Source organism: Podarcis raffonei, chromosome 12, assembly GCF_027172205.1.
Source record: "Podarcis raffonei isolate rPodRaf1 chromosome 12, rPodRaf1.pri, whole genome shotgun sequence".
Classification (NCBI taxonomy): Eukaryota; Metazoa; Chordata; class Lepidosauria; order Squamata; family Lacertidae; genus Podarcis; species Podarcis raffonei.
In genome coordinates, this window is record NC_070613.1 from 33,601,937 (window position 1) to 33,614,602 (window position 12,666).

The 12,666-nt window shown below is 51.8% G+C and overlaps 1 protein-coding gene across 1 annotated transcript; it reads right to left on the reverse strand.

The window, feature by feature from the left end:
- Positions 1 to 4,137: 4,137 nt before the first annotated feature.
- TWIST1 (twist family bHLH transcription factor 1) lies at positions 4,138 to 10,080 on the reverse strand. Its single transcript, XM_053410033.1, has 2 exons — positions 8,977 to 10,080; positions 4,138 to 4,985 (listed from the first exon to the last, which is right to left on the reverse strand). Exon 1 carries the CDS (start codon positions 9,653 to 9,655, stop codon positions 9,011 to 9,013), a length of 645 nt encoding a protein of 214 aa, XP_053266008.1. The 5' UTR covers positions 9,656 to 10,080; the 3' UTR covers positions 4,138 to 4,985; positions 8,977 to 9,010.
- Positions 10,081 to 12,666: the final 2,586 nt, after the last annotated feature.

A 12,666-nucleotide genomic window follows, 5' to 3' on the forward strand; every position in this document is an offset into this window, starting at 1 on the left:
ACGTACAAGGCTTGGGGGGGCGGGGAGGGGGAGAGAGAGAAGTCAGAAAAGTTTGGCTGCTCCAAATGCAGCTTTGACTCTCCCCCCCAATTGTCAGCGAGTTTCTCAATACTCAGAAAACTATAGCCATCCTTGTTTTTTATGTTACACACAGATCTATCGATCGATCGATCGATCATCTATCGATCACATTTCCTCCAATTTATCCTCACAATAACCCTGCAAGGTAGGTGAAACTGAGAGACAGTGAATAGGCCTAAGTCACCCAGTGGACATCACCATTGAGGGGGGCAGGGGTGCCAGCTTGAATAAAAAATGGGGGGGAGGTAAGCCCCGCCTCACATAATCACAAGACAGGGAACACACACACCGTTGCTCATCAACTTTGAGGAGGTCAGAGTCCTTAAATATTTTATTTGGGGTGGGGTGGGCGAAGGGACCTCGGCACCTAGGAGTTGGTTCCTGTGGGGTGCGAACTTGAACCCTGGTCTCTCAGGTACTGACTGGTAGGCCAGCAGTCTGCACCGGCCCCCAAAATACCCAAAGCAGGAGGCGAGCTGGAGAATGCGAGAATCCATCCTATGGCTCTTTCGTATACCAAGCGAACGCCTTCCTGCTTCAGCTAATCCCACAATGTCCTAAATCCCAAACATTTCCCTAAAGGGCCATCTCGACTGAGACGGCAGCATCCTCTCCCTTCCTCCCAGGGGTGCCAACTTGAATAAAATATTAGGGTGGGGTCAGGTAAACCCTGCCCCACATAATCAATCACAAGACTCGGCGTATGTACACCATCTGAATGGCAATGGCCATCAACTTTGAGGGGGCCATGCCCCCCTCAAATATTTTATTGGGCTGAGGGGACCTTGGCGCCCAGGAGTTGCCTCCTATATTCCCCCACCCTCCTCCCCTCTCTGAAAGGAACAAGGGGTGAAATAAAAAAACCAGATATCTACAGTTCTATGATCCTTTACTAAGGAAGGATACCAATGCCACCAGCTAGCCAGCATAAAGAGGGTGGAAGAGAAAGGTGCCTCTGGCCCCTGTTCTGAAAGGGGAGGGGGGACGGTGGCCTTCCGGACGCTGTTGGACTTCATCTCCCATCAGTCCCAGCCATCGTGGCCAATGGTCAGGGGTGATCGGAGCTGGAGTCCAAACAATATTCTGGAAGGTCACCAGTTCTCCACTCTTTGCCCTAGTTGGAAACCCTCTCCAGGCGTGACGGACGTTCTCCCCACCCTCCAGCGCAACGAATAACATCTCAAGGCTCCCATCCCAGTGAAAGTCGCCTGTATTTTCAAGCACGCCCAATGAAACCGAAGCAGGCACTCGGACGCCTTTTACCTGGAAGCGAATCCCACTGGTGTTTGCCCTCACTTCCGCACAGAAGTATGCGAAGAATGACATCGGATCTCCTTTCAGCGCCAGAGCCTAAGGCAGCCTTTGGAAACGAGAGTACTTGGAAATCAGTTCCGCGGGAAATCAGCGGGCCTTACTTCCGAGTAAGCATTGTCCAGTTCTGGCTGTAAGGCTGAGATAATTCTGTGCATCTTTACTTGGCTCAAAGGGGCTCAGCTCCCCAGGAAGTGCATTTTAGCCTTGGAGCCCTAAACAGCAATCCTGAACATACTTTCTTAGAAGAAAGTTAGGCTAGGGGAAAAACAGGAAGGCGGGTAGGCCTAAAAGTTTGCTCAGAAGTACGTCCCACTGGATTCACAAAGGGTTAGTCCCATGTGTAGGGACCCAGGATACAGTACTAAACAGCCTGATCCTGTGCACATTTACCCCCACTGAATCCAAGGAGAAGACTTACTCCTCGCAAGCGCCTGCAGTCCGAAGAACCGAACTGAAACCAATTCCTCTCGGAGTAGGTGAATGAATTCGAATTTCAGGCGTAGGGCGTGAGCGTCAGATTTACATGGAGATCCATAGATTTAGAAACAGGCTTCCTGAAAAACCAATGGCAACTACCGCACACCATCTCCACCGATAAATTCGGAGATGCCAATCGGGGACAACTTTTAGGATCAAGTCCATTCAAGAGGGAGAGTAGACAAAGGTTTTTGTACCTTACCTTTTTCAACAGCACAGACCATGCTCTGATTCCTGCTCTCTGCTTTCTAGCTCTCCTCCAGGTCGGAACTGGCCCCCCAGATCTTCTGCAATCTCAGGCCACTTCATTTGGGGAAATCCGGTCGATTCCAGAGCTTGCTGGGCGACACTGCCGAGGGTACCCTTCCTCCTTCTGACGGGGGGCGGGGGATGGACCTCCGCAAGCCTCAAATCCAGTTTTGTCAAAGTCCTGGCTAATCCCCTTAAACACAAATAAACTTTGCCGTTTATCTATCTATTTTAAAAATTCTGTCAACAGCGCTCACCGGCCCCAGACACGGCCGATGGTGAGAACCGTGAGGAGCCGGGGAAGGCGGCGAGAGGTGGCCTAAGGATGGCCAGGGAAAGGTAAACAAGGCATCCGGAAACGTCAACCCGAACCTGAGCAAAACAAACAGGGATGGTTGGGATGAGGGAGACCAGCCCGGCTTATTTATACGACCAGAGTAATCAGACATGGATAAGGCAGAGCAAACTGGCATCTGCTACCTCCCAGATGCTTCCATTTCAACACAAATGCGGATCAAGGACCTCAAGGACCGCTTTGCATGGCAGGCAGCTCGCTTCCTCGAGTGTAAACCCGCGCGGATCTGAACCGCAGGTCGGCGTCAGAAGGCGCTTTGGATTTTGCAGCTCAACCCAAACGAGCCGATCCGAATGGTTTGGGGCGGGGGGCGGGAGAGATGTGCTGCCGGATCTTATTGCACGTTTACACGAAAGGAAGCCCAGTTGCCTCTGGCTTGAGAAATGCTGGAGGCGCCAACGGGTTTCTGTCTAATGGGCACCGCGGGGAGGATCGCGTCGCACCCAACCGTGTCAGTTAGATCGGGAGTGCCTCTACTTCGGCTTATATAAAGTGGAATGAAGGGGCTGGGGGGGCGTCACTTGGGAAGGGATAAGGCGAGCCCAGGGGTTGCCCGACGTGCCATTTGTTCGCCTGGTGTGAAACAACAACATAAAAACTGATCCTTAAAAAAAAGAAAAGCAGTGAAATAGGAGACCTTGGTTTTCCCTACTCCTGGAGTAAGCCGCTCGCCTCCGAGCCACCGTTTTGATCACCGCTGGGCTGTTGCTATAGCCGGACACGCTGCTTGGAAGCAAAGCTCCCTCCGAATGAATGGGGGCTTCTTTGCTTGCAAGGCGTTGAGTTGGACGCGGGCTGTTTTCCTGCATGGACATTCGTCGTCGAGTTCCTTCTGCGGCAGTACCGTCTATTTGTCTGATCGATGGCAACAAAACAATCGGGGGGTAAGGGGACACACACACACAGTCTGAAGACCTCAAGTCTGAGGCTCAAACTTTCGGTCATCTATCTGCAACGCCGCGCACGTCAAGGGTTCACCACTTCTCACTGGAAAGCCAGCGTGCCTGATCCGAGGAAGTCAGTCCCAGCAAAAATCAGTGCGATCTCTCTCTCCCCCCCCCCCCGGCTGACTTTCGAACACACGTTTCTGGAGGCAGGTGTGAAAAACCACCACCCACTCCCTGCTCCCGACTTAATTCGTTACAAAAACAAAACTCTGGATGCATTTGGCTTATGGATGGACTTCAATCAACCTCCACTCCGCCCCAAACCCTCAACAAACACAAATAGCTACGCGACCGCTGAGCACCTTTATCTGCCCCCCCCCCGCCCGAGATAACAAGAAACACAGCGGTGGAGAAATTGCATGCAGACCGATGGGTGGTTCTTAATTTAGATCGAAGGATGATGATGATGATGATGATAATAATAATAATACACTACACTTTACCATTATAAAATTCGCTATTTTGATTAAAAGGGGCAGAGAATCCGAAGTCCTGCAAAACCTTCAAGCAGAATCATAAAGCTGTCTCGATAATTAACACTCATGTGTCTGTCAGTAGCTAGTTTATTTGCGTTCTTCTCTCGTTTGTTTATATTCCCTCCCCCCCCCCGACCCTGGCCCCTTACTCTCCTGGGTAATTTCAGATCTACGCGATCGAGCATTATTTACCTTCAATTTCAATCCCGCTTTCCTCCGTACAGACCAAACTTTAAAATTCTTTTAACATTTCAATTTATTTATTGCAAGGGAAAAAAATATACAATGATATTTACAAAACAATCATAAAAATAGGAATGCATTTAGACACCGGATCTATTTGCATTTTTTTTAACATGGGTCATCAATAAATAAATAGAATGTTTCATTTATTTTCTCGCTCTCCCCCCACCCCATTTCCCCCTCCTTTTTTTCTTGCAGGAAAAATAAAATATAAATGAAAGAGGAGCAGGATATAAGAGTTTTGGAGCCCATAATGCATAGCTACCCTAAACATATTTTCTTTAAAAATATATTTTCCTTTCGCACTCGTTCTAAACGGGTTTTTTTTCTTTCCGGGTTTCTCTGTCATTAGATCTGTTCCAAAAAGAGAGCGAGGGGAATTGGGGGAGTCCACAGTAACGTATTTCCTTTCATGAGTGGCTCATAAACTCTCTTGGGAATGCATGCATGCAAGAACAAAAAAAAAAGGAAGTAAAGAGGAAAAAAAGTTAAATTCCAACATTCTTCGTCAAAATAGAAAAATAAAAATAAAACCGGTTCAGATTTTTGATCAGAATGCAGAGATGTCTGGTAGGGCTCTTTGGCCGCCTCTGGATCAGCCGCCTCACCATCCGAGGAGCCGCCCCCCCCCCGGTCTCTCGCCTCTCCTGGTCTCCCAACGCCCTGCTCCTTGCAACGTGGGCCAAGAACGCCGCTCAATTTCCAAGAAAATCCTTGGCGTTATATATTGTCTTAGAGGGAACAAAGGGGGGGAGAGAAAAACAAAGGAGGGGAGCCGAGTCCAAGTGCAGAGTCTCTCTCTAGATTGTCCGTTTTCTCTCCTTCTTTGGGAACAAATGTCATCTGCAAAAACCCAGAGACAGAAAGAGAAAGAGAAGAAGGGAATGTTGGTTACTGGAAATGGAAAATGAAATATATTGCGCACATATATTAAAAGAAAGAGGCATATTTTTAAATTATTTTTAAAAATGAAACACCTCCTTCTCTCGGTTCTGTTACTTTCTATCTCTGTACATGTCCGTTGTTTTTATATACAGTACGATTGAAGGGCGGCATAAAAATACGCGTCACAATTCCAGCAAATAACACCGCTGCAAATGTTTGATTCTAGCCTGCTCTACACAATGTGCTTCTGTGTGTCCACGGGGGTGGGGGGAAGGAGGAATTAAAGCACAAAGGAAGGAGGGGGGAGGGCCCTGCTGGAGAGGCATGAAATTAGGAAACGCGCAGAGGGGAGTGTTACGGATATCTAGGAGAATCTAGTGCATGGGGGGGGGGACCGCTTCCCCCTGGTGCTCTTAAGATCAGCTACTTGGAAGCAGGTCCCCTCAGATCTGGGGGTAGCTTGCTTTCAAGAAAGCCTGTTCAGCAACCCGAGGTGGATCCTTTCCCAGTCGCTTCAAGGAATCATAGTAATAATAATGGTTCATGAGTTGTCCCCACCTAATTTCCCTGTGTGCGCTGTAAGCACTGCTAGGAGACTGAGGCACAAATGTAAAACAAAACAAATATATTTTTGGGGGTGGAGGGGAAGCAGAGCCTGGTCGTGGGTCTCTGCCCATCCCGAGAGAGGCGGGAGGAGGCTGGCGGGCAGGCTGCGGATTGCGGTTCGATTGCAAGCTGCGATCCCCGTGACAGTTAAGCTGCTTTGTTTAACCTGACCAGGTAGGCGCTCTGGTCTGGGCCCTCAACCTCCGGCCTAGCTCAGCAGTCGCCTGATGCTACTGGAGGAGAAAATGCTGGGCGGCCCTTGGCTTCGCGTAATGCTCCAATCCCGATCATGTTTACTTGGAAGCAAACCCCAAATGCCTTCAAAAGGGAGTTGTGGTGGCGAGGAACCCTGGCTGCCCGGATAGTCTCATTTGCACCCCAATTCATCCCCGCTGCTGAGCCGATGGGACTTTTTGCTCCGGGGGAAGCGTGTACAGTATAGGATTGCAGCTCTACAGCACCCGGGTGCTGCGCGCGTTTCCCCTGGGGAATGTCATATGCAGCTCTGAGTAGGGTTGGTACTTTAAGTACGTTTGCACAAGACTAGACCTTAAGCTGCGCTCCTGGGTGGGTCTGACTTCCCAGTAAACATGCATGGGATCGGGAGTTGCGGTGCTTCCTTCTCTCCCAAATTCCCACGCCACCCTAAGCGTTTCCTGAAGATTCCACGGACAGGAACGTGTAGTACATTCCCACGTGTCTGTCCTCCTCAAAGCCGCAAGCCAGGAGACTTACAGCCTCGTTCTATATATTTACTCGGAAGTCAGTTAATGGAGCTGCAGCCCCAATAGGGGACTCTGCGACCATCTCTCAGGCCAGGCTCCCCCTTGAACATCTTATTATACTCCACATTTTGTTAGAATACTGAGAATTAGGTTGCCTACACGCCACTCATTTCAAACTCATGACTTCGCCCAAAGAACCCCGGGAACTGTAGTTCCTTAAGGGCGCTGGGAATTGCAGCTCTGTGAGAGGTTAAAAACTACAAACGTTTGGGAGCGGAGTGTCTCTTTGAGTTCTCCCGCAGCTTTACGTGGTTGAGTAACCCTCAGCAGAGTAAGGCTCCATCCCATCACCATTTCGATCAGTATTGATATGTACTACTGATAAAGGTTCGAATTAAGGCTTCAAATCCATTTAGCTTCCAAGAAAGCAGATTTAACAGCTCGATCCTATCCATGCTTGCTCCTTAGGTTTTCTCCCTAGGTGTTGTGTGCAGAGGATCGCAGCATCAGGATGGAGGTACAAATGTACTTGAGATTCTTCCATGGTGGCGCCACCAGTCTCTCGGCTGGGACAAGTCAATGCTTGGCTACCAGCTCGACCGGACTCCGTGGGACCTACCTCCGAGTAAACATGCACAGAAGCCGCCTGCTGACCTAAGCATATTAATTTGGCAGCAAGGACTGACTGGGTTCCGTGGGACTTACTCATGGAAAGAGGCTGCAACAGTCAGTCATAATAAGGACCTGTTTGATTATGGGGTCTCATCTTAAATGAAGCGGCGTGCGCTGACTCTGAGACTCTAACCCAACATAGAACGCTTTGCAAACCTTAAATAAGAAGTCACCACTACGCCCAAACCAGTTTAGTTGCGTAATTTGAGAGATTATGTTTAGGGCAGCCGATCCAACTTGCCTAAGAATCCCAGCGAGAATCAGTCAACGTCCCATCAGACCTTCGGGACCCCGATGCCATAAGCATACAGGAATTTTTTTCGCGAGAAAAGGCAAAGGCGCATTTAAGACTCCCCACAACCCGCGATCTGCTTCCAACAACCCTTTCCTTGGGAAGGAGCTCCCTCGGAATCAACGCATTTGGAAACTCCGCAAGATTTTTTGGGTGTGGCTAACTAAACAAAACATTAAACTTCACGCCACAGCCACGGTCCAACGCAGGGCACATGCTCTTTAAAGGAGACGCTTCTGTGGACTGCGTGTTATTTCTGGCCGGCTCCACGGCCAGTTAACCAGCCTTGAAGTCAAGAGAGGACCTCCGCAAGAATGCGTGTGTCTAGGATCTAGCGGTGGGTTTGTGGGTCGGCGTTAGGAAATGCGATACCCTTCCTACTCAAGAATTTACTTCTTCCTTTTCAAGCCGAAGTGGCCTCCAAGGAAACTTTCTTGGGATGGGATCACCCGGATCTCCCCCGAAGTGGAGGGCGACTCGAATACAGTAAATGCCGAAGTGGAAGCTTTTCTGCTTTGGGTTGGCGAATCTAGCGAGTTCGCTGATTGTTTGCGAGAGGGGTGCCTGCGTGCATGGAGGCAATTGGAATTTTAAATAAAGGCTTTCCCCTTTTCCTGATTTTTGGCCTAACTCCCTTCTCAGGCTGCAGGCCCGGAAGTCCCGTTTCAACCTTGCCCCACCACCAAGGAATTTGGCTCGGGCAGAGACGATCCGGGGTGCACCCCGGTAGGGCACGTGTTCAGAAGGGGAGGGAGATGGATGCCTTAACAATACAGTTCAGGGGTGGACCCCGCTCTCTGCCATCCAGGGCGACTTGCTACCCTCGCTTTTTCGCTTGCTGCTATTGGTCTAGCCTGACTTTCCTTCATCCCGCACGCGGAAATCCATCCCGCCTAAGCCGGGCTGCTAAGGCCTACGCGCGCTGCTTTGGAAAGGCAGCCTTCCATCTTTGAAAGCTGGGGGAAGGCAGGGCGTGTTACTCGAATGCTTTTTTTCCACCCCAGAAAAAAACGTTAGTCCGCTCTGGAGTCCAGAGGGACTTACTCAGGAGGATGCGGGAAGTTAAGGAGGCGTCAGAGTGGCGGGCGAGCCTCAGCATCTCCGAAACCGGGAGGGAGCGTCCTAGAGGCCCTCTTTCTCCCGTCTCCAAGAAAGAGAGAGAGAGAGAGAGAGGCTTTCTCCCTATGGATATTTGCAAGTACCAGCGGTCTTGGACGGATTCTTAACTAGCACTTAAGTGAGGATTCAAAGGGAATGGGGGATAACACTCTCTCTCTCTCTCTCTCTCTCTCTCTCTCTTAAGCAAAGGATCGAGAGGAGGGGAGAGAGGTTGTGAGACGGGAGTGCTTCCTCACAAGGAAGCCTAGCCCAGCTTGGCCTGCAGGCAAAAGGGCCCGATTTTCCTGGGAACTTGGCCGCTCCACCCGGATGCATGTCCGGGGTCCCGAGATCGTGCGCAAAGCGAGTTCCTTTCGCAGTCTAGGCGAGGCTGCAGTCCAGCTGCGCCCGCCCGTCTCAGAGGGATTCCTCGAGAGTCAGGCTGCTCCAGCAGGCCCACGGCGAAGGCCAAGTCTGAGCGCGGGCCCCCTCCTCCTTCCCAGATCCCAGATCTCTCTCTCTCCTGCCCGTCCCGTCGCGTCCCTTTCCCGCTTACCTCGGTCTCCGGCCGGGCCAGTCGGCGCGGGAGGCTAGTGAGAGGCAGACATGGACCAGGCTCCCTCCATGCGCCAGACGGAGAAGGCGTAGCTGAGGCGCTCGTGGGCCACATAGCTGCAGCTGGCCATCTTGGAGTCGAGCTCGTCGCTCTGCAGGACCTGGTAGAGGAAGTCGATGTAGCGCGCGGCCAGCTTGAGCGTCTGGATCTTGCTCAGCTTGTCCGACGGCAGCGTCGGGATGATCTTGCGCAGCGCCGCGAACGCTTCGTTCAGCGACTGCGTGCGCTGCCGCTCGCGCACGTTGGCCATCACCCGCTGCGTCTGGAGCTCCTCGTAAGATTGCGGGCTGCCCCCTCCGCTGCTGCTCCCGCCTCCGCCGCCGCCGCTGCTCCCGCCGCCGCCTCCGCCGGATTTCTTGCCCCGCTTGCCTTGCGCCGGGCTGCACGGCTCCTCGGTCGCCGAACCGATCCCCCCGCCGGCTCCTCCTCCTCCGCCTCCTGCGCCTCCGCCTCCTCCGCCGACCCCGGCGGCGCTCCTTCGACTCGATCGCCTCTTGCGTCCCCCTCGCTTGCCGGAGCCCTGAAGCTGCTGCTGCTGCCGGTCGGGCTCCTCCTCGCTGTTGCTCAGGCTGTCGTCGGCGGGCGAGACTGGAGAGTTCGACTCGTCCTGCTGCATCATCTCGGGGGCCAACCCGCAGCGCGCTGAGCAGCCCTTTTTAGGGGGCGAGGGAGGAGGGGAGAGGAGAGGGGGGAGGAGGAGAGGGTGCCTAGCCAGCCAGCTCCCCCTGACTGGATCCTGGGCCTGCGGAAGAAAAGGAGGAGGAGGACCAGGGTGTGGGTGGGTGGGGGCTTGGGGGAGGGCCTCAGTTGGGTGGGTGGGGGGAGGCCATCGGGAGCCGGGGGGAAAAAGAGAAAGAGTGAGACAGAAAGAGAAAGAGAGAGGACGACGAGGACGGTGGAAATCTCCCTGGCGGTGTCAGCTCCCCTCCCGATGGCTCCTTGGAGCTGGCTGGGAGTTGGGCGAAAGTTGCAGCCAGGGACGCTCTTATAGCTCCTGCTGGCGGAAAGTTCGGGGGCAGCGGTGTCATTGGCTTGACGTGGAGAGGAGGGACTTTGCCGAGGTTGAGAGGAAAGTTTCCGCTTCCCCCCCGCACCCTCCCCTCCCAAACGGTTCCCAGACCGTTAGCCAGAGATCGAGTGGAGGAGCCCCCGCTTCCAAAAACCCCGGGTTCCCCTCGTTTGAAGTAGGTCTCGGAGCAGATTGCTCTCCGCCTTTCGGAAAAAGAGCTTTTGTTAAGTATAGCAAAAGAGAACCCCGATTCCCCCTCTGACGGCCTCCTAAACTCAGCAAGCCGTTTCCTTCCGAGATTGCGCTATTAAACACACTCCCTCAGCAAAGTTGTTTTTTGCTCAGATCAAAATAAATACCTTCGCATCCCACCCCGTTTCCTTGAAAGTAGGGCCCGTGGGCTTCCATAGGCTTGGCTTCCGAGACCCTCATTCGCATGTATATTTCAGCAGGTCTGGGATCGCTGCAGCCATTGGTTCGCAACTGCAATAAGCCTTCCAGATCAATGGGTTGGGGATCAAATTGTGGCCGCGGGGTGGGGGAGAATCCCCGCAACAATCCAGCTAAAGCAAATCGCCACCAGTCTCCTTTCCGTTCCGATCCCCAACGCATTTCCTTGGAAGGGCTGCGATCCTAAAGGTAGGCACAAGTTCTGGAAGTAAATCCCCGTGAAGAATCCACGGGACTTCCTTCCGGGTGAAGATGGCTAAGAGGGGGACCGGAGTTCTGCAGAGCTGGCGGATTCAAATTTTAAACCAGCTCCCAATCCGCAGTGCTTCTTACTTAAGCCTCTAATCCAGTTTCGCTCCGCAGTGCAATTAGCGTGTGAACTCAGCTGCCAGCCCCCCACCGCTTTAGCGGGGAAGTGAAACCCTCAGATCATCAAGGGGCGACCTTGCATTCCAGTAGCCCGGCTTAAGGGCTCTGGGGATCGCTCCGGGAGGACGGCGGCTGTACCCTCCACCGCAGCGCCTATGGCAGTTCGGGGAACTTGATCGCTTTGCGCCTCGCTCGGCGGTTTCCCCTCCTTAGTTGCGGCTTTTCGAGGCGAGGAGGTGAAATTGACAAGCGACCTGGAGAGGCTCCCCTTTCCTTAAGCGCTTCTGCGCCCGCTCAGCGCAGCCCGCCCAGGCAAAACATCTCTCTGCTTCTCGGGCAGTGGGTCAGCAAGCCGGGTGATGTCACTCGCGGGGGAAAGAAAGGCTGTGTCCACAATACGAATCAGATCTGAAGCGAATCCTCTTCCGTGGGTTGCAGCAGTCCTGAGCTGGCTGGCTGGGAAGGGAACCCCGCTGGGACCGGCTTCCAAAGGCGGGAGGGCTCGTTTGGGACAGGCATGCCCGCTATTTTTCAGTAGATGCAACAATCCTGGGAAAGGTTAAAAAGGAGAAGAAAGATTCAGACCCGGTCACCTCACACCCACTTCCATCCCGAAGAACACAAACCTCGGCTGAGTTGAGACTCGTCGTCAAACTGGATTTAGAACTGGAGGTGTTGTGGCAATCCTCAGCGTCAACTGGGCATCAGATTCCCCAGCGGGCCAGGGGTTGAGGATTGCCCCGAGGAGAGCACCTAATCTGAAGGCCATTGGCTTAGAAAAGGAGCCATGTGGATCTGAATGGCTCCACATCCAGGCGATTAAAATCGCCAAGGTGTTTGAGGGAAATGGAAGATGATACTGCTGGGCCCATTTTGAGGACATGTTATTTTCTGAAAGTAAAAGCGGTTCAGATGTATCTACTTGCTTGGCTGTCAGAAACACACCACACATACCCTGCTTTTCTCCCCAGTGAAATTCCATAGGCACATATTCCTAAAACAGCGTGTGTGGAAGCGAAGCCTTACACAGAAAGGAGTCGTTCTGAAATCTAGGAGATTTCTTATATCAGACTTTCTGTTTCCGTTTATTTTATTTTATTTGAAGGGAGGTGTCTTGTTGTTCTGGAGCATACTCGATTTTATATTGTCATTTGGCTATCTTCCTACCTGATTCTAGCATTCCCCTTTGCTTCCTCCATTTCAGAACAGGTGGTTTTCTTGCTTGGTTGTTTCCCCTTCCCCCCAAAAGTAAGTAAGTAAGTAAGCAGCCCATGGAGGGGAATGTACCGCCATAAAGTGGTAAATGCGGTTTTCTTTTTAATTTTTTTTTAAAAATCAGGTCATTTCAATACGAAAAGAGTTTGCATACAGTATTTCTAAAAGGTTTGTTGAGTCTCCATCTATCTCAAAAAATAAAAATAAAAAACAGAATCAAGATCTACAATATTTCCCCCCCCCCTTTACATTATATTCCTCTAATTTTAAACAAACAAAGGAAAAATAGTTTGCTGTCTATCTGAAAAAGATATCCCAGCCCTCGTCCCTTTAAAAAATATTTTTATCCAGCCTGACTTGATCTTATTTCATTTCCTTAAAATTCGGGATGTTTTGTTAACGGAGGCACAACTGGTAAGGCCCACGATATTTGGATGTGCGGAGAAACTGTGTCTCCGTTGCAGAGAAACCTGCATCGAGTTCCCTGAGAAAATTCTGCTTGTTTTTTCCAAGACAGGGACCCTCTTGTTCTACAAGGACGGAAGTGTGTAATCTCACCGTTAAGCGTGCAGAACTGAATGCAAAGC

What these genes read in the sequence shown, in the direction of transcription:
- TWIST1 (XM_053410033.1), bottom strand. Translation starts at nt 9,655, where the DNA reads ATGATGCAGCAGGACGAGTCGAACTCTCCAGTCTCGCCCGCCGACGAC.